This window comes from Dunckerocampus dactyliophorus, chromosome 6, assembly GCF_027744805.1.
Source record: "Dunckerocampus dactyliophorus isolate RoL2022-P2 chromosome 6, RoL_Ddac_1.1, whole genome shotgun sequence".
NCBI classification, from domain to species: domain Eukaryota; kingdom Metazoa; phylum Chordata; class Actinopteri; order Syngnathiformes; family Syngnathidae; genus Dunckerocampus; species Dunckerocampus dactyliophorus.
In genome coordinates, this window is record NC_072824.1 from 6925043 (window position 1) to 6944359 (window position 19317).

General features: G+C 45.6%; 1 protein-coding gene and 1 long non-coding RNA gene across 3 annotated transcripts in view; one reads left to right on the top strand and one right to left on the bottom strand.

Moving 5' to 3' along the window:
* Positions 1-19105, top strand: part of usp34 (ubiquitin specific peptidase 34) — a 42605-nt gene extending 23500 nt beyond the window's left edge. The window contains exons 31-78 of one of the 2 annotated variants that reach the window (XM_054778844.1): positions 1725-1808; positions 1917-2003; positions 2121-2321; positions 2408-2490; positions 3110-3150; positions 3282-3406; positions 3604-3756; positions 4012-4116; positions 4303-4397; positions 4711-5015; positions 5679-5842; positions 5919-5984; positions 6064-6210; positions 6295-6351; positions 8291-8368; positions 9046-9140; positions 9340-9512; positions 9591-9741; positions 9841-9919; positions 9998-10051; positions 10125-10220; positions 10299-10363; positions 10449-10524; positions 12268-12315; positions 12477-12542; positions 12638-12718; positions 12791-12876; positions 12956-13124; positions 13235-13309; positions 13428-13579; positions 13663-13816; positions 13904-13948; positions 14245-14349; positions 14447-14594; positions 14683-14987; positions 15064-15393; positions 15602-15759; positions 15830-15908; positions 15985-16111; positions 16178-16285; positions 16380-16484; positions 16591-16715; positions 16794-16917; positions 16991-17070; positions 17147-17287; positions 17411-17551; positions 17616-17775; positions 17865-19105. In XM_054778844.1, coding sequence (XP_054634819.1) covers positions 1725-1808; positions 1917-2003; positions 2121-2321; positions 2408-2490; positions 3110-3150; positions 3282-3406; positions 3604-3756; positions 4012-4116; positions 4303-4397; positions 4711-5015; positions 5679-5842; positions 5919-5984; positions 6064-6210; positions 6295-6351; positions 8291-8368; positions 9046-9140; positions 9340-9512; positions 9591-9741; positions 9841-9919; positions 9998-10051; positions 10125-10220; positions 10299-10363; positions 10449-10524; positions 12268-12315; positions 12477-12542; positions 12638-12718; positions 12791-12876; positions 12956-13124; positions 13235-13309; positions 13428-13579; positions 13663-13816; positions 13904-13948; positions 14245-14349; positions 14447-14594; positions 14683-14987; positions 15064-15393; positions 15602-15759; positions 15830-15908; positions 15985-16111; positions 16178-16285; positions 16380-16484; positions 16591-16715; positions 16794-16917; positions 16991-17070; positions 17147-17287; positions 17411-17551; positions 17616-17775; positions 17865-18487 — 6315 coding nt within the window. In that variant the 3' untranslated portion in view covers positions 18488-19105. The remainder of the gene's footprint in view (positions 1-1724; positions 1809-1916; positions 2004-2120; positions 2322-2407; positions 2491-3109; positions 3151-3281; positions 3407-3603; positions 3757-4011; positions 4117-4302; positions 4398-4710; positions 5016-5678; positions 5843-5918; positions 5985-6063; positions 6211-6294; positions 6352-8290; positions 8369-9045; positions 9141-9339; positions 9513-9590; positions 9742-9840; positions 9920-9997; positions 10052-10124; positions 10221-10298; positions 10364-10448; positions 10525-12267; positions 12316-12476; positions 12543-12637; positions 12719-12790; positions 12877-12955; positions 13125-13234; positions 13310-13427; positions 13580-13662; positions 13817-13903; positions 13949-14244; positions 14350-14446; positions 14595-14682; positions 14988-15063; positions 15394-15601; positions 15760-15829; positions 15909-15984; positions 16112-16177; positions 16286-16379; positions 16485-16590; positions 16716-16793; positions 16918-16990; positions 17071-17146; positions 17288-17410; positions 17552-17615; positions 17776-17864) is intronic. The other variant, XM_054778845.1, reaches the window with a different exon arrangement.
* LOC129182568 (uncharacterized) lies at positions 1144-6435 on the bottom strand. The gene is made up of 3 exons (XR_008570665.1): positions 6175-6435; positions 5979-6098; positions 1144-5851 (listed from the first exon to the last, which is right to left on the bottom strand). It is a non-coding gene; the product is annotated as an uncharacterized LOC129182568 (long non-coding RNA).
* Positions 19106-19317: the final 212 nt, after the last annotated feature.

A 19317-nucleotide genomic window follows, 5' to 3' on the forward strand; every position in this document is an offset into this window, starting at 1 on the left:
TACCGTAAAGCACCGTGTATAAACCGCACTTTTTTTCCACTGGGTAGAAGCAAAAAATTGGGGTGCAGTTTATACACGATGACAGGTCTGTGACCAAACGCAGAAATTGCTTTGACTTTAGCGCCCTCTGCTGTACAGTTGCTGAAAATGCTTGTGTATGCAACTAACTTATCTGACGGCTGTCTGTATTTTCACATTAAAACTTCCATTAAAACATTGCAGTTGTAAAATACAACACAACATTGGAGTTTATTCAAATTCCCACTGAAGCAATGCAATAAAATAATAGAGAAAAAGAGAAGCAGTGAAAGATAAGATATGAAAACATCTTTGAAAATTGCAAATTTCTTTATTTTGAAATATTATTATTATTATTATTATTATTATTATTAATCTGTGCTTAGCCATAATATTAAAGATCTAGATGCCGAAGTTCAGATGCCTTCTTTATTCTTTTTTTTTTAAATTGCTTAGTACCTTTACGCATGTTGATTTGAGATGAAAGAGTTGGCAAGCATTTATGAACTAAAAAAATTTTTTCCTCGCCGTGAGCCTGAAAATGGGGGTGCGGTTAATACACGGGTGCGGTTTATAAACGGTGCTTTACGGTACTTGGTAAACTTGTTTTGTTACGTATGCGGTAAACGGCGTGTCTTGCATTGGTCACTGCCGGTGTGTTTTTTTTTCCCCCGTCTGCTTGCTTGTAATTTGGCTGGTCTGAACGCAGTGCTTTGATAAAACTACAGTGAACAAGGCTGACAGATTATTTCCCTGTTTGCTGTCACTGGATGTTTGCATGAACCATGAACTTCACACAGATCATTAAAAAATAATTAAATAACAAAGTCTTTCAGATCACTTACACACACACACATGCACAGTACACATATAGCTGAATAATGAACAAAAAATACAGCGACTTCTGACCAATCCATGTCAATTCCAGACTTTAAATAATGTACAGATTTAAGCCCCACCCATTTCCTCAGAGTACAGCTATGGATACAGATAATTTAGATGGGTGAACAGATACAGATAAAGGTGTACTCACACATCCCTATTTTTTTAAATAAAATTAACAACATAACTATATTTTAAAAAGTCAAATAATAAAATTTATAACAAAATTTAAATATATAGAAAAATAAATAACAAATAATAGAATTTTAAAAATATTGATAATTTTTAAATATGTCTTTTTGACATGCGTTATTTCCACGCTTTTGCGGGCCACATAAAACAATATGGCGGGCCGAATCCGGCCCCCATACCTAGAGGATCAAGGTATGTTTAACTACAATATTTACGCCTCTGGCCTTACATTTAACTAAATTTTTTTTATGATTTTCACCCAGCTTTCAGTCAGGCGTTATAGGGGTAGTTTGGATTTCTTGACATGAAGTTTTATGACATCCCCATCAGCAATGTAGTACATCAAAAGTGACACCCCTCCCCCCATTTATAAAGACGGAATCCTACTTTGCGGAAATTCACTTATCACGGCCGGTGGTTGGAACCAATTAACCACGATAACCGAGGGATTACTGTAAATGGAAATAATCTTCTCAATGGTCAAGCTTTGGCCATCACAGCAGCTTCATTAAGTATTATTACTATTTTAACTAACAAGTGATGACGTGTTTGACGCTGGTCCTTGCTGTAGTCCTAAAATGGACATGGTGTGTGACTTGTGAACGTCACCATGGTGGTTCTCCTGCTTGTAGGGAAGCTACAGTGACCTGTACCCTGACTCTGACGACTCGAGTGAGGATCAGATAGAGAACAGCAAGAACTTGTGGAGCTGCAAGGTAAAAACTATGGCTGTCAGGAAGGTCAAGTTATGTAAAAGCATATTGCAAACAAGAGGAGAGAACTGGTCTTCAGTCTGGTTTCAGACTTTTTTCTCTCTCTTTCAGTTTGTTTCGTCTGGAGGCCTGCAGCTCCTCCTGGAGATATTCAACTCAGGCATCCTAGAGCCCAAAGACCAGGAATCATGGACTGTGGTAAGCCAGCTTTGGTCTCATGAAATTAAATCTTTAGTTTCCCTGTCCTGTAAACCTCTTGGCTGGATGTTAGTATATGCATACGACAACTCTGTCTACATCCTGTCACTTCTGCAGTGGCTGCTGGACTGTTTGGCCTGCCTCCTGAAACTCATCTGCCAGTTTGCCGTGGACCCCACAGACCTGGACCTGGCCTACCATGACATTTTCTCCTGGTCCGGCCTCACCGACAGCCAGCGCAAACGTGCGTGGCCGGGCAAATCCCGCAAGTCCACAGTAGACCACGGCAAGACTGTCCACATCCCAAGACTCACTGAGGTGTGTAAGCACGACGGCATCAGAAAGACGTTGTCCACTTCCTATTGTTATTGTTGTCATCGTGGCGGTTGCGTGTCTCTTCACAGGTCTTTCTCAACCTCGTCCAAGGAACCAACCTGATTCAACATCTGATCAATGTGGCTTACACCTATGACAACCTTGCACACAGGTGATGGAATGCAGTTATCATAGCTAATTGGTTCCAGACCTGGCCGTGATAAGTGAATTTCCGCAAAGTAGAAAGAATTGAGTAGAAAGTAGAATAAATTGACTATTTTCATAGTTAAAGCATAGAAAACCTGTTTACAGCCTTCTAAATACAGCTTTTAACATTGAGAACATGAAATAACAGCCATATAGTCATCATATTTAATCAGAGAAAATAAGACATTTAAGACGTAAAACCCGTGCTCGTGTGTGTTGCAATAAATGTGTTCCGGACGTTGGGTATTCAGTATTCAATATTAGGTCGTATTCAACCATGAAACAGCATGATTTATCATTGTTCTTTTTTTTTTTTTTTTTTACATGAGAGTAAAGCAGTGAAATTCAAACCGCAATCTGTCAGGGGCCCACTGTATAGCAGTTGTTTCACTGGACAAATAAAGTACATTGGTTATTATATTAGTTACACTTGCATAAGTAAACAATGCAACGCTCCAGTCCTGTGGCCGTTGTCCACTGCTCTGCCAGTTTTTTGCTGGATGTGCCCCACTTGGCCCACATGCATATTGTCTTATTACAGATTATTTGATTTTTTTTGGGGGGGGGGGGGTCTTCTTCCACAGAGTTCTGAAGGCTCAGTCAAATCACAGGTCTCGGCATGAGGGTAAGAGGTCACAGTGGTAGATCTTTTATTATTATTGACCTATCTTTTGAAATTATTTATTATTTGTAGTATTATTTATTATTATTTTATTGTTGACATCATCTCACACGCCCACTTTGTGTCCTGACTAGCGACTCACTACTCCATGTGGCTGCTGGTGAGCTGGGCCCACTGCTCTTCTTCGGTCAAGTCCAGTCTGGCTGACAGTGACCACTTGCACGACTGGCTCAGGAAACTCACCCTGCTCGTACCAGAGGTGAGACCACCACCACATTCTTGCATGTGGAGAAGATCTATAGAGAACTGTCATTGAAGCATAACATTAAAATGTATTTTGGCATGTGAGTGCAGGAAGAGCATGTGTATCATGGGATGTTTCATACATCAGAGTTTTTAAAGCAGCAAAATGTCATGCTTCAATATTGTATTGATGAATTAACTTGCTGCTCTTAGCCGGCAGTGCGACACGAGGCGTGTAATGGCCTGTACAAGCTCTCCCTGTCAGGGCTGGAAGGAGGAGAGTCCATCAACAGATCTTTCTTGCTGCTCGCTGCCTCCACACTGCTCAAGTTCCTGCCTGATGCTCAAGCTGTCAAACCACTGAGGGTAGGAAGTGTACACGCGTGTGCCGTGGTGCAAACTTCAGAAGTCCTCAGGGACAGTGATCTGTCTCAGTTTGAGCTTTGCAACAGTGAATGTACATAGGACATAGACTCTGAACTGGGGTCAGTGCAGGAATTACAGGAACAAATTTTCCCAGATTGCAAACATCAAATGTTGGCAGCTCTGCCACTGTTCAAACCCTGGCTGCAGACCATGTCCTGGCCTGAGTATGTATGTATGTATGTATGTATGGTGCAGGTGGAGGACTACGAGGAAGAGCCCCTCCTAACAAGTGGCTGCAAAGAGTACTTCTGGTTGCTGTGTAAGCTGATTGACAACATCCATGTCAAAGATGCCAGTCAGGTGGGATGGTCCTAATAAGCTCATTACATAGAAAATGCACATTTGAAGTAAAATAACACTTGTATTTTTGCAGGAGTGTGATAATCCAATTGATGAAATCAAAGCACATGTTGATCATGACTGTGAATGTAAACTGTGATGTTGCTGGTTGGACTGTGGCTAGCATTGGTCTCTTTGAACTCACAGAAGGTCTCTCCCGCTCTATCGCTGGCTGGCTCCGTGCAGACCACCCTGCTGGACCTAGATGCCCTCGCGCGACACCTCGCGGACTGCATCAGAAGGTCCACCAATACATTAATGTGTTCTGGAGCATTTACATCCTTCAACCTTAGCTACAGTACACTTGGGTGGACCAAGACATCTCAGCACAAAGAGCTGTTTAAACCACAACAACACGCACATTGCTCAAGCTAAACAGAGCTTTATCTTTTTGTGTTGGATCACATTAGATTGTGTACCTAAAGAAGTGTTGAACATAAGAAATCACAAGGTTCATATTTCCTTCCTGGTTCATCACTCATAATGTCCTCAAACTTTGGGTTTGTGTCTTTAGAATGTGTTAGCTTGACCGCGGGCATGCCCCTTCTCTTCCAGCCGTGAAATCCTGGACCAGCAGGATGGCATCATCGAGGACGACGGCCTGACGGGTCTCCTGCGTCTTGCCACCAGCGTTCTCAAACACAAGCCTCCCTTCAAGTTCTCACGCGAGGGCCAGGAGTTCCTTCGGGACGTCCACAACCTCCTCTTCCTCCTCCCCAGCCTGGCCGACCGGGCTCAGCCTAAATGCAAGTCCAATGCTGCCCGGGCGGCGGCCTACGATCTGCTGGTGGAGACAGTGAAGGGCTCGCTGGAGAACTACCGCCTGCTTCACAACTGGGTCATGTCGCAGCACATGCAGGGTGAGCTCATGCTTGGCCTCCACCTCGCTACCAAATTAACTTAAAAAAATGGAGTACAATTTTATTTTATGGCATTTTGATGCACATTTTTTACACTTATATTTATGAGGGATGGTCATCATTTAATTGGATTAGAATTTAATCAAAGAATATAAGGCATATGTCAACTAACATCTAACTGCTACATATTTTTATATGTTTACACCAGGGATGTCCCAAGTGCAGCACCCCCACCCCCATTTAAAAAAAAAATAAAATAAAAATTTATTGGCCACCAGCACGTTCTACAATTATAGTTTAACAAGAAAACTTGGGAAAATTAGGTTGCAGAAAGCTAAATGGGAATAAAGTCATAATATTACGAAGAGTAAATTTAAGATAATTATTTAAGAAAGTTGAGATATTTGTGGGGGGAAAAAACTAAAAAAGAGAAAAGACTGAAGTTCATACTAAAAATGCTAATAATGCATTTTTTCACTTGTATCACAAAGCTTTTTTTCTACAACTACTGTATATGTGACTTGTCAAAGTACTGTCAGCTAGAGCCCATTGGCTCCTTCTCCTTGGCCCCCAGCATGCTCGGTATCATTAGCCTATTAGTGTTTGTGGGACCCTGCCGATGACACATTGCTCCCTGACAAACACGCTTATGTTTCCTTGCAGCCTCGCACGCCCCGTACAAGTGGGACTACTGGCCTCATGATGACGTGCGCGCCGAGTGTCGCTTCGTGGGTCTTACCAACCTGGGTGCCACCTGCTACCTGGCCTCCACCATCCAACAGCTCTACATGATCCCTGAGGCCCGGCAGGCCATCTTCACCGCCAAGGTCTGTTACCTGATGACAGGCAGATCTCAAGTCTATATGATCATTATTCTCAATGACTGTGTGTGTGCATTTTCAGTACGCTGAGGATATCAAACACAAGACCACACTGCTGGAGCTCCAGAAGATGTTTACATACCTGATGGTAAGTTGTGTTATCGTCGATGGTGGTCTCATACTCAACATTTCATTTAGAGTTGCTCACTCGTCCTCCATCTTTACAGGAGAGCGAGAGGAAAGCGTACAACCCGCGGCCCTTCTGCAAGACATACACCATGGACAAGCAGCCGCTCAACACGGGCGAACAGAAGGACATGACAGAGTTCTTCACCGACCTTATCACCAAAATAGAGGAGATGTCCCACGAGCTGGTACGCACCCCCTCCACGCGTCAAATGACTTCATGAAATAGACACCACAGAGTCTCATGAGTGAATGCTGAATATTTTCCACAGAAGAACACAGTGAAGACTCTGTTTGGAGGCGTCATCACCAACAATGTGGTTTCTCTGGTCAGTCAGCTTTCATCATCCATCCATTTTTTTTATGCTGCTTGTGCATCTAGACTGCGTTCTGACTGCTGATTGGGTGAGCAAGGGAAGGGGAGGTAGGCTAGTCTATGCAGTGACTCACACTAGAGAGAAAAAACGTTGACAGAGTTTGGAGTAGAGGCTGAAGCAAGTTACTGCGCAGTAAAATAAAACTATAGAATTTATGAGAGAATAGCAATACTTTTTATCACGAGATGCGCACTATAGCTATGTGTCCGTATCCCATGACACGCTAATCGCCGAGGTGATGACTCCGGGAGAAGCAGCTAGTGTGCTGCGGGAGCTGACCGTATCACCCCACTTGTGAGTGCTGTGAGCCGGGGAAGAACAATACGTTGTTTCACTTTTAGGTCTCCAAATACCAGTCCCTACATTTGTTTCTTGTCACTTTTGGGAGAATAAGTCACCAAGAGGGTTTGGATAGTTGCCAGATTTAGCAAGAAAAGTTGGAGATTGTAAGGAGGGGGAAGCCATTCACAGATGAATACATGAAAGAATCGTTCATAAAAATATCAGAGCATTTATTCTTCGAATTAAAAAATAAAACAAATGATTCAGAAAATGAAAGAATGCCTCTTTCTGCAAAGACAGTCAAGGACAGGATCAATAGGATGGTTATTGATGGCAATTCAGCACAGGCACAAACACTATTGAGCAAACACTCTTGCAAAAATGTGAGCTCTGAGATTTTTTATGTTAAAGTTGGCTACATTTTGTTTTCATTTAAACAAATACGGGAGCCACTGAAAAAGGCGTTTCAATCATTTCAGAGTAGGCCTACGCATGCTTGCTGCACTTTGATTTGTTTAATTTTGTTGTAATTGGTAACATTTTAAAAAAGATTACAACTTTGACAAGTTTAAAAGCTGTGTAATGTTTTGCGGCTCCTAAGATTTTTTATTTATTTATTTATTTTTCCTGGAAGAGGCAAAATGGCTCTTGATGCTAAAGGTTGCCGACCCCTGCCCTAAACAAACAACCATTCACACTGACATTCATACCTATGGACAATTGTCGAGTCTCCCGTTAACCTAACATGATCACTTTCATCATCATTCTAAAAACTACTATTACACTATTTAGACTATGAACTCTGTTTCATTGGCTACAACTCTTGTGTGTTCAGTGTTCCCTCGCGCTATTGCGGTCCACCTGTGGCAGATTCACTGTTTCGTGAATTTTTTTTTTTGTGCTTTTTATTTTTTAATTACAGCGTATGAATACTCTTACAGGCCAAGCCTGGCCTTTAAAGAAGAATTGCATTGTTGGACGTTGGGTGTCTCTTCCCTCTCTCGTCTGTTTGCACCGTCCATTGTTTTCTGCGTCCTGATTGACTGTAGACCATTCTAATTCTCCTTCGTGCCGCCCTGCCGTGTCTCCTGTGTCATGGCTGGCTTTTAAATGAACCTTCGGTTTGAAGGAGGAGGACTGCAACAGGAGGAGTACTGCAGCAATATGTTTTAAAAAGGATAGAAAAATGCTACAGTACAGCGGAATGGCGCAAGGACAAAAAGGCACGGTCACAGGAGTGAAATATGCATAAGTGACTTAATAACTTCTTGGGTCCGGCCTGTAGGTTGGTCATTAAAATTCAAACGAAGGTTTGAACTTTTTTAATTTAAACAAGAGAGAAATGTGATATAATGCTTTTGCCTGTCTGAGATAAGTGAGGGGTTTTACAGCCTTAAAACATACAGTTGTAAAAACAAATGAAGTTGGCTGCTTTGCGGTTTTGACTTACTGCTTGCTATTTTGGTACCTATCCCCCGTGAGAAAAGAGGGAACACTGTATATATAGATTATGAATCGATTCCAAAGACCATTTTTATCTATATCATGTGTTATGAATACCAATAAATAGCTCTTTCTGGTTTGGTGAGAGTCAAGTTGTTTCTCACAGGACTGCGACCATGTGAGTCAGACTGCAGAGGAGTTCTACACAGTCAGATGTCAAGTTGCAGACATGAAGAACATCTACGTGAGTACACTTTTGTCACGCTAGTTCACACGCACCGACACCAAGTAGTATGTACACCAGGGATGGGCAAACTATGGCCCAGGGGCCACATCAGGCCCGCCAGCCAGTTGCTTCCAAAGTATTTAATTGAACATACCAGCTGGCAACATGACTTGCAAGTAGTCAGTCAATCTGAGGTTAAGTAGCTTTTCACATGGAGCCTTTCAGACAACTACCTCACCCATGGTGCCAAACAAACACAAATCAAGTAGTGACACACAACTTAACCTGCACACTGCACTGTCTGGGAAGTAAAAAAGGAGGGATGTTCACATACTTTCATAGTCAATGTTTTATCGTTCATAGTTCATATTTTATATCAAACATCCTTTATTCCTGTACATTCCAGGTGTCTTATTCAGTAAAAAAAACTGTACAGCTGTTCAGTTTGGTTATTTGATGTGGTCTAATGTTTAAAGTGCTCCTGGAAAACAGGTACACAAGCACATATAGCAAATTGTATGACACTTTTACAGAAAAAAATAAGACAAATAATTCCAGGTGGGCTGTTAGAACTGTAAGCTTAAACCAGTGCAGAGTATGGCCCTCAGGCCAATTTTGTTAACTCAGTGCGGCCTGCGAGTCAAAGTCTGCCCACCCCTGATGTACACGTTCATCTCTGCTCTCTCTCTGATCAGGAGTCCCTGGATGAGGTGACCATCAAGGACACTCTGGAGGGGGACAACATGTACACATGTTCCCACTGCGGCAAGAAGGTCCGCGCTGAGAAAAGGTTAACATGCTCCTCACAAGCGGCTTGCAGTGCACAATAATGCGCACCATTGAGTGGCTACCAAAATAGCTAATCAGTGGGACACCTAAAGAGCGATGCTACACATAGTGTGGTGCATTGATTGGTTGACAGACAATGATCACTTTCAGAATGGAAAGACGACCAAAAAAGCAATACCTGGTGTTTTACTCTCCTGCAGAGCTTGTTTCAAGAAGCTTCCACACATCCTGAGCTTCAATACCATGCGTTACACTTTCAACATGGTGACCATGATGAAGGAGAAGGTCAACACGCACTTCTCTTTCCCGCTGCGTCTGGACATGACGCCCTACACTGAGGACTTCCTCATGGGCAAAGGAGAGCGCAAAGAGGGTGCGTGCCGACATGATGCTGCACTTTGTTCCTCTTATTTCGTACTTTAACAAGATTGTGCGTGTGTTCTTATGTAAGGTTTTCGGGAAGAAGGGGAATCAAAGGTCACTGAGAGCTACGAGTATGACCTCATCGGCGTCACGGTGCACACGGGCACGGCAGACGGCGGCCATTACTACAGCTTCATCAGAGACATCATCAACCCCCACGCCTACAAGAACAACAAGTGGTGAGGGGCGGGGCCATGTCACATTGGGAGGGATTCGGGGCTCGCTCGCACACACACACATGCAGCACAGCCTAAAATGATGACTTCAAATCCCTGCAGGTACCTGTTTAACGACGCTGAAGTGAAACCCTTTGATTCCGCCCAGCTGGCGTCAGAGTGCTTCGGGGGAGAGATGACTGTATGGACCCCCTCGGGCAGACACAAAACAACCTTTGACCAGACCCTTGCATTCCACTAACCTCTGTTTGTCTTTCAGACAAAAACCTACGACTCTGTGACTGACAAGTTCATGGATTTCTCCTTTGAGAAGGTGAGAACTTTCCAGGGCTTGTCTTTAATGTGTTAGTGCGAGCTGTGAAGGTGACGTCTGTGTGTGTTGGCAGACGCACAGCGCCTACATGCTCTTCTACAAGCGTGTGGAGCTGGAGGAGGACAACACCAAGGACTTGACTTTTGATGTTTCCCCTGATCTGCTGGAGGTACTGCTCTTTGTCCACTTTGGCTTTGTTGAAGACAGCCCTCCCTTGTTGTTCTTGACATGTTTTTGTCTTGTCAAGTGGATCTGGCACGACAACATGCAGTTCCTCCAGGACAAGAACATATTTGAACACACCTACTTTGGGTCTGTTTCAGCACCACCACCATCAGTCAAGTTGCCAGCCTTATATAATAATTGATGTGTATCATATGTGCTGTCTGTGCTCCAGTTTCATGTGGCAACTCTGCAGCAGCATTCCCAGCACGCTGCCCGACCCCAAAGCCATCTCCCTCATGACTGCCAAGGTAATCAACACATGTAATAATATCTATAGCAAGAAAATAAATATTGGGTTTGAAAATTGACTGATAAGGATTTTTATGGTAGGATTATTGAAACAGAGAAAAAGAATGTTAAAAAAACATTAAATGAAGATTAAAATTAATTTGTTTTTGATTGAGGGAAATGAATATATGAACCCCCACCAACCAGCAAGCATTCTAACACTCACAGACTGTGTCTATGAAACATACAAATTTGTCCTGCCCCTTTAAGAAAGTGCTCCTAATCTCAACTCATGGATAAAAGACCCCTGTCACACAGTCAGTCTCTTCCATTCAAACCTCCCCACTACTGTCAAAGAGCTGTCAAAGGACCTGAGGGACAAGATTGTAGACCTGCACAAGACTGGAATGGATTACAAGACCGTCAACAAGGAGCTTGGTGAGAAAGAGACCACTGTTGATGCAATAATTCATAAATACAAGACAACAGTCACACTTGCACTGGAGCGGCATGCAAGAGTTCACCTGGGTGAGAAAGGTGAGGGACCAGCCCAGAATTACAAGGGAGGAGCTGATTAATGATGTCAAGGAAGTTGGGAGCACAGTCACCAAGAAAAGCATTAGGAAGACACTTTCCTGTCATAGATTGACATTCTGCGCAGTACCCGCAAAGTCTCCATGCTCAAAAAGACAGGCGTACACGACCATCTGAAGTTTGTCCTTCTCTCCTCCCTCTCTGTTACAATAAGCCTACCATAAAAGTGATGGATTGTTCATCTCTTAGTAAGGGGGTAAACTTACTAAATCAGCAGGCAATGAAATACAGTGGAATCTTGGTTAGCGTCATGAATTTGTTCCAGAAGGTTCGACTCTAACCGAAAAGGTTCAGTGAATACATTTTTCCCACAACAAATAATGTACAGTCATTCCTCGCATTATCGCTCCTTCGCTATATTGCAGTTTTTCAGAAATGTAATTAATAAATTAACTCTGTGAAATACAAGCGATATGTAGTATTGTGGTCACTAAACGGCAGTAATGACACAAAATATTGAGACATTACCTTACATTACATTACCTAAACACTGCATGAAGTCAAAGTCAACCATGGCATGTCCGACATGATAGAGTGGAAGAAGGTTCTCCTCCCAATTGGTTTTTGGCTTAAGGTTAGAAGAAATACATTTGAGGCTAACCGGTTAGCTTGCTAGCTTTTGTGCTCACTAACTCAGCAGCATAAGAGTGGTTTCATGTCTACAGGGCTCTCATAATGTTAAAAAACGTATTTAATAGTCATAACAGGTTTTGTATGCTCTCCAGGAAGCCTAAAATGTTGCATTTTTGTTGTTTTATAGTATAAGAAATAAGTCATGACAAAACAGGAAGGTGGTGTCCGTTTTGTGCCTCACTGATTTATATGCATTTAGAATTGTATTATGCATGTAAAACTATAAAAGCGTGTTTTGTGTTAACATTTATGAGAGTCGAACACTGATAACGGCATAGACAGGCTACGAGCTGACCCCCGGTTCCGGTTGCCATTTTGTTGGCAAGCTAGCTTCTTTGTTAGAAGCTACAGTTGGACTCGCGCAGTTGTATTAACACCACAAGACGCGCGCTGTATTGTACACTACCTGGAAAATGTACACAAAATTTTGGTTTGAATTTTTGACATTAGTGGGTGCTAACGGAGGTTCCACTATACATATTTTCTCCACAGTATATACTTCAGCAAATCTTCGTCACTTTGGTTTTATTTTGCAGCTCAGCACCTCGTTTGTCCTGGAAACCTTCATTCATTCTAAGGAGAAGGTAATTTCACATTCAGAGCTGTATGATAAGCAGTACCTTCATTCACTTAGCCTGTGCCAATTACAGTATGTGTTCCAAGTGATTATGACTGACTGACTGATTATAAAACTAGGCCAAGAATACTTCTCATTAGAAAATGAAATGTGTTGTTGTGTGATCAGCCCACCATGCTGCAGTGGATTGAACTCCTCACCAAACAGTTCAACAACAGCCAGGCGGCTTGCGAGGTGTGGGCGCCACACACACACACACACACACACACACACACTCATTGTTGTGTACACTTTTTTGTCATATTCAAGTCTTCTCTGTCTCTCCTCAGTGGTTTTTGGATCGGATGGCAGATGACAACTGGTGGCCCATGCAGATCCTTATCAAGTGTCCCAACCAGATTGTCAGACAGGTCGGTTGTTGTTGTTTTTGTTGTTGTTGTCCCCCTGGAACACTGCTGACATTTTCTGCCTTCTTCTCACAGATGTTCCAGAGGTTGTGTATCCACGTCATCCAGAGGCTACGGCCAGTCCACGCTCACCTCTATCTGCAGCCCGGCATGGAGGACGGGTATGCCTCTCACTGAACTGACCATTGCTGCACCATGTTGGATGTGAATGACCTGACTGATGACCCTGTTTCCCCTTAGTTCTGACGACATGGACGGCCCGGTGGAGGACATCGGCAGCCGGTCCTGCGTGACTCGCTTTGTGAAGACTCTGCTGTCCATCATGGAGCACGGCGTGAAGCCTCACAGCAAACACCTGACCGAGTACTTTGCCTTCCTCTACGAGTTTGCTAAGATGGGCGAGGAGGAGGTTGGTTAGCACTTCTGCACGTTTTAGCTCACCGGGAAGTACAGGTGTGGACCACAAGGTTCTTTTTGGTTGAGTTTCTGAATCGTGTCTTTCCATCCCCACACCTTCAGAGTCAGTTCCTGCTGTCACTACAAGCCATCTCCATCATGGTCCACTTCTACATGGGAACCAAAGGCCCAGAGAATGTGAGCTCGCCTAACATATAGGCCCACAATAGGGCTTTTCAGACGTATCAGAGTAGTGTGAGAGTCCCATAAGAGTTGGAATACTGCTTAAAACGTTTAGTTTGTCTCTCCTCTTTAGCCGCAGGTGGAGGTGCTGTCAGAGGAGGAAGGGGAGGAGGAGGACGAGGAGGAGGACATCTTGTCTCTGGCTGAGGAGAAATATCGTCCCGCAGCTCTGGAGAAGATGATTGCCCTCATCGCCCTTCTGGTGGAGCAGTCTCGCTCGGAGAGGTAAGAACACAAAATGGTCAGATGGAGGTAAGACTGTGTTTTCATGTGTCCTAACTATGAGCATCACCCGTGCATGCGTGCAGACACCTGACACTGTCCCAGAGCGACATGGCTGCGCTGACTGGAGGGAAAGGTTTCCCATTCCTCTTCCAGCACATCCGAGACGGCATCAATATCAGACAAACCTGCAACCTCATCTTCAGCCTCTGTCGCTATAACAACCGTCTGGCAGAGCATGTAGGTTCAGCTCACCTGCCAGAACCACACTTTTTTTTTTTCCTTCTTTATTAACGTGCAACGTGCTGACTTGTCTTCTGTGTGCAGATTGTGTCCATGCTCTTCACCTCCATTGCTAAGCTGACCCCTGAGGTGAGTGACAGTCTACTTGTTAGATCTACTGGACAAACTACAGCAACAACATCTCTCGCAGCACACATGAATCATTAGCAACTTTTATTGTGATGCTAACTTTCTTAGTGAAGCTAAGCTAATTAGTCAAATTCATTTCCAGTACTTTACTGAAAGTCGTGGCAGTGGGGTGGAGCACTGTCTTGTACTATAGTAGTTCTCCTCAGAGGGTGACACTGCGAGACTAAAGATAAAAAGACTCAACAGTGAATGTCGTTACATTTATGTTAGAGAGCTATTTTGTTTTTTCTCCTCAGGCTGCTAACTCCTTCTTCAAACTGCTGACTATGCTGATGGAGTTTGCAGGCGGACCACCAGGGATGCCCTCCTTTGCCTCCTACATCCTGCAGAGGATTTGGGAGGTAAATGCTTGATGAAGCTGATTGTTGGGGTGCCGCTCATCCATCCACGTGGACCAGAACAAAGGTGACGGATCTTATGTGTTTGTCGCCTCCTTAGGTGATCGAGTATAACCCATCTCAGTGTCTGGACTGGCTGGCGGCCCAGACTCCCAGGAACAAACTGGCCCACAGCTGGGTTCTTCAGAACATGGAGAACTGGGTGGAGCGCTTCCTGCTGGCTCACAACTACCCTCGAGTGCGCACGTGTAAGAGCCTGCTGTTTGGTGACCCCTGCTGGCTTTGTTTTGGGTCATACAGTTTCTGACCTCCGCCATGTTTCTCCTCGTCCTCCAGCGGCGGCGTACCTCCTGGTCTCTCTCATACCCAGCAACTCCTTCCGCCAGATGTTCCGCTCCACGCGCTCCCTCCACTTGCCCACCCGCGAGCTGCCGTTGTCTCCCGACACCACGGTGGTCCTGCACCAAGTCTACAACCTGCTGCTGGGCCTGCTGGGCCGGGCCAAGCTCTACGTGGACGCCAGCGTGCACGGCACCACTAAGCTGGTGCAGTACTTTGGCTTCATGACCTACTGCCTTATCTCAAAGACGGAGAAGCTCATGTTCTCCGGTTACTTTATGGACCTGTGGAACCTCTTCCAGGTACAGTTGGGAACTATGAAATTGTGACATTGAAGGAAAACACCTCATTGACGCCGACTGTCTTCCCGCTTTTCAGCCCAAACTGTCAGAGCCTGCCATCGCCACCAACCACAACAAGCAGGCGCTGCTCTCCTTCTGGTACAATGTGTGCGTGGACTGCCCGGAAAACGTGCGGCTGGTGGTACAGAATCCCATGGTGACCAAGAACATCGCCTTCAATTACATCTTGGCCGATCACGATGACCAGGAAGTGGTGCTGTTCAACCGTGGCATGCTCCCCGCCTACTATGGCATCCTGCGCATGTGCTGTGAGCAGTCCCCCACCTTCACGCGCCAGCTGGCCTCGCACCAGAACATCCAGTGGGCCTTTAAGAACCTGACCCCACACGCCAGCCAGTATCCTGGGGTCTGTTATTTTTCATCATTTATGTCCAAGCAATGACCAACTCTTGGAACATGTGTCTTTATCGTGTTCACCTATTTAAACCTGCAGTCTGAGTGGTATTATTAATAATAATAAGAAGAAGAAGAAGAAGAAGAAGAAGAAGAAGAATAATAATGTTATAAAATGTGATAATGGGATAACGCTGTGTTGTGCACGCTGCCCCCTGCAGGCCGTGGAGGAGCTGTTCAACTTGATGCAGCTCTTTGTGGCACAGCGAGCCGACATGAGAGAAGAAGAATTGGAAGACATCAAGCAGTTCAAGAAAACCACCATCAGTTGCTACCTGCGCTGCCTAGATGGACGCTCATGCTGGACCACGCTCATCAGGTCCGGACACGCTTCTGGTTTGGCCATCCTGGTTTTCACGCTCATGATCTGTTGGTCCGCCTTTCTGCAGCGCCTTCAGGGTTCTGCTGGAGAACGACGAGGACCGACTGCTGGTGGTCTTCAATCGAGGACTCGTCCTCATGACAGAGGTAGAACGCCATTCTGTCCTGACAGTTTGTTGTTAGCATTGGCGTTGGCGCTTCATTGACAAAGTGTCCACCGCAGTCTTTCAACACGCTGCACATGATGTACCACGAGGCCACGGCGTGCCACGTCACTGGAGACCTGGTGGAGCTGCTCTCCATCTTTCTGTCGGTCCTCAAGGCCACCAGACCATACCTGCAGCGCAAAGGTCAGCCTCAAGTCCTTCATGCCGCCTCTACCCCACATTTGCTAACGTTCCTCGCTGGTTCTGCAGACGTCAAGCAGGCGCTGATCCAGTGGCAGGAGAGGATTGACTTTGCCCACAAGCTGCTCACGCTCCTCAACTCCTACAGCCCGCCCGAACTCCGCAATGCCTGCCTGGGTAATACATCCCACGCCCCGAGCGCTAATTGACCCCCTCCATGGTGACATCAACCACCTCCCATAGTCAGCTGTTGTTTCCTTGCCTCCTGCAGATGTGCTGAAGGAGCTGGTTCTTCTGAGTCCTCATGACTTCCTGCACACGCTGGTGCCTTTTCTGCAACACAACCACTACACCTACCATCATAGCAACATCCCCAGTGAGTTGCACACACACAAACACACACACACACACACACTTGAGGCTCACAGCCACTAGAGGGCGTACTTACTATGATATGCTGTGATGTGCCTCTTCCCCCCCAGTGTCGCTGGGCCCTTACCTGCCATGCAGAGACAACATGAAGGTGATGGGCACCAAAAGCAACATCAGACCCCCCAGACCAGAGCTCAACATGTGTCTGCTGCCCTCTATGGTGGAGAGCAGGAAGGTGAGGCCCCTCCCGGCGTTGCAGTGTCACGTGACGTCAGGCCTCGACGTCAGTCATCCTGTGTCCCTTGTCTCTTAGGGCAAAGACGAGGCATACGACCGCTTGCTGCTGGACTACTTCCTGTCCTACCAGCAGTTCATCCACCTGCTGTGTCGCGTGGCCATCAACTGCGAGAAGTTCAGCGACACGCTGGTCAAGCTGAGTGCGTATGGCGGCACGCTGTTGGTCCACAGCAACAGGAAGTGTGCTGACTGTTGGCTGTGTTTACCTCTCAGGTGTGCTAATGGCGTATGAAGGACTTCCTCTCCACCTGGCCATCTTCCCCAAATTGTGGACAGAGCTGTGCCAGTCTCAGGTGGGACAGGACGCTCCGTCCAGCGGCGTACTAACGAGTCGCCTCACTGAGTTGCTCTTCTCTTCATCTCTTGCAGTCGCTTCTTTCCAAAACGTGCGTGAAGCTGCTGTGTGACGACCCGACCTTCAGCGAGTACATCAAGTGTATCCTGATGGACGTGAGGAGCTTCCTCAATAACAACGTGGCCTACGCCTTCCTCACCTGCTTCCTGCACAAGGTCCACCTCCTCCCATCGCCTCACCGCCATCATGATGTCATCATTCATGACTTCACCTTTGCTGTGTGTGTGTGTGTGTGTGTGTGTGTGTGTGTGTGTGTGTGTGTGTGTGTGTGTTTTCAGGTGCAGGTGCTGTCAGGTGCCAGCTACTCCAACCTGATTGGCGTCTTGGTGGCAAGTGTGCTCAGTGAGCACAGCAGCCTGCAGCCTGAGCTGGCTTCCCATTGGCCAGAGCTCAGCAAGACCAGCGCCCTGCTTAATGCTGTATGTGCACACATGCACGTGCGCACCTCCCTTTGCCAGCCTAAAATGTCTTCCTCCTTTGCAGGACTTGAGGGCGTTGATGCTGCTGCTATCCATCCAGTCACCACAGGTTCTTGATCCCGCACTCTGCCCCGCCCTGCAGGAGCTCCTTGGCCGTTGTCGCGTGTGTATGCAGCAACGCCGCACTCTGGAACTGGAAGCAGACCACGACAATAAGGCCAAAGGTACGCACACACACACACAGTTTAATTCTTCCAAGTTTTCAGGTTTCATTCATTGCTTCAAATGATTTTGTGTGCGTGTGTGTGAGCAGAGGATGAGGGGGCGACCCCGGTGAAGCGGCGGCGTGTTAGCAGCGATGATGACGCGCCGGCACTCTGCACGACCTCCTCAGCCACCCTCCCCGTGTGCGCAGAGTCGAAGTGCGAGCAACAGAGGGCGCTGACGCCTACGAGCACTTCTGACACAGAGACCCGTGACTCCTCATCAGTGATTGACCCTGGCACCGAGCAGGACCCACCCTCCCCTCCTGACCCTGCCTCCAGCTCCCCCAAAGAGGAGAAGATGGAGGCGGAGTCGTCGTCATCTTTCTCCTCTACCTCCTCTCTGCTGCCGGACGCGGGGGAGGCAGAAACGACACATCATGAGGGGGAGTGGGAGGAAGGTCAAAGGGTTGTGGCCTCCTCACAGGAGGGGAGGGAAGACAAGGGGGTGAGTGGAAGCTTGGCCCCGCCCCTTTCAGAGGATGCCGCCCTCTCAACGGCTCTGGGCCTGGTAGGGGAGGGGCCTGAGGGCTTCAGGGGCAACGCCCCATCCCCACAGGCGTTCCTGAGCGGCAGCCCCCCAGCAGATGTGCTGGATGTGCTGTACAGGACAGTGGAAGCCGCCATCGCCATAGTTACCAAACTGAGTGTTAAAGGCCCACCCTCCTCGTGACATCATCACACCGTGAGAATTTTTTTTTCATATTTCTTCTTCCACTCATCTGCTTTGTTGCCTTCAAGTGGACTTTTTTTTTATTTTTAAAAGGCAAACCAGTTGTTTTTTTGTTTTTTTTTTTTTTAGTTGTGTTTTATACAAATGGAGTTTGGGAAAATGATTTTATTTGCTAATTTAATTTTACTGCATTTTTACTGTGTATAGAAGCGCTCGTCCTCTGTGCCAGTTTTGTACTTTGCTCAACAAGCAGGCAAAGAAAGAAAAAAGTTGCCTTTAGTTGACGTTTGTGTGCTAAAAGTTTACTTGTAAATGAGAACCACAAAAAGTTGTTGCCTGAAGGTGTACATGAAAACTATAAATATATATATATAGAAACATCTTTATATATATATATAAATATACATATATATATATATATATATATAAGAATCTATACATATAAATATATATAAATATAAGTGGTGCTTTATTGGACTGTGGTGCAAATAAAGCCCCCGTGTTGGACCACTCGGAGCTTTTATTTTCTTTACTGAAGAACATTCCATCTTGTCGTGTTCATTTTCTGCTGTGTCATGCTTTTATTGCAAGAGAATAAAATGCTTTATTATCAAGTGACTACTGACACCTGCTGGTTTTTTTTTAACAATGATTGACAGCTGACGTTCCAATGGATTGACTAATCAGGGCCATTGATCATCAACTCATTTGTCTTTTTCAGCCCAGCTGAGAAAAATAAAAAACGTTAGTGGTCGCATCTTCCTCTTCTGCTTTCTGACATCTTCATGCTGCATGACTATGCAAAGATAAATGTGTGACGGCTGTTCCTA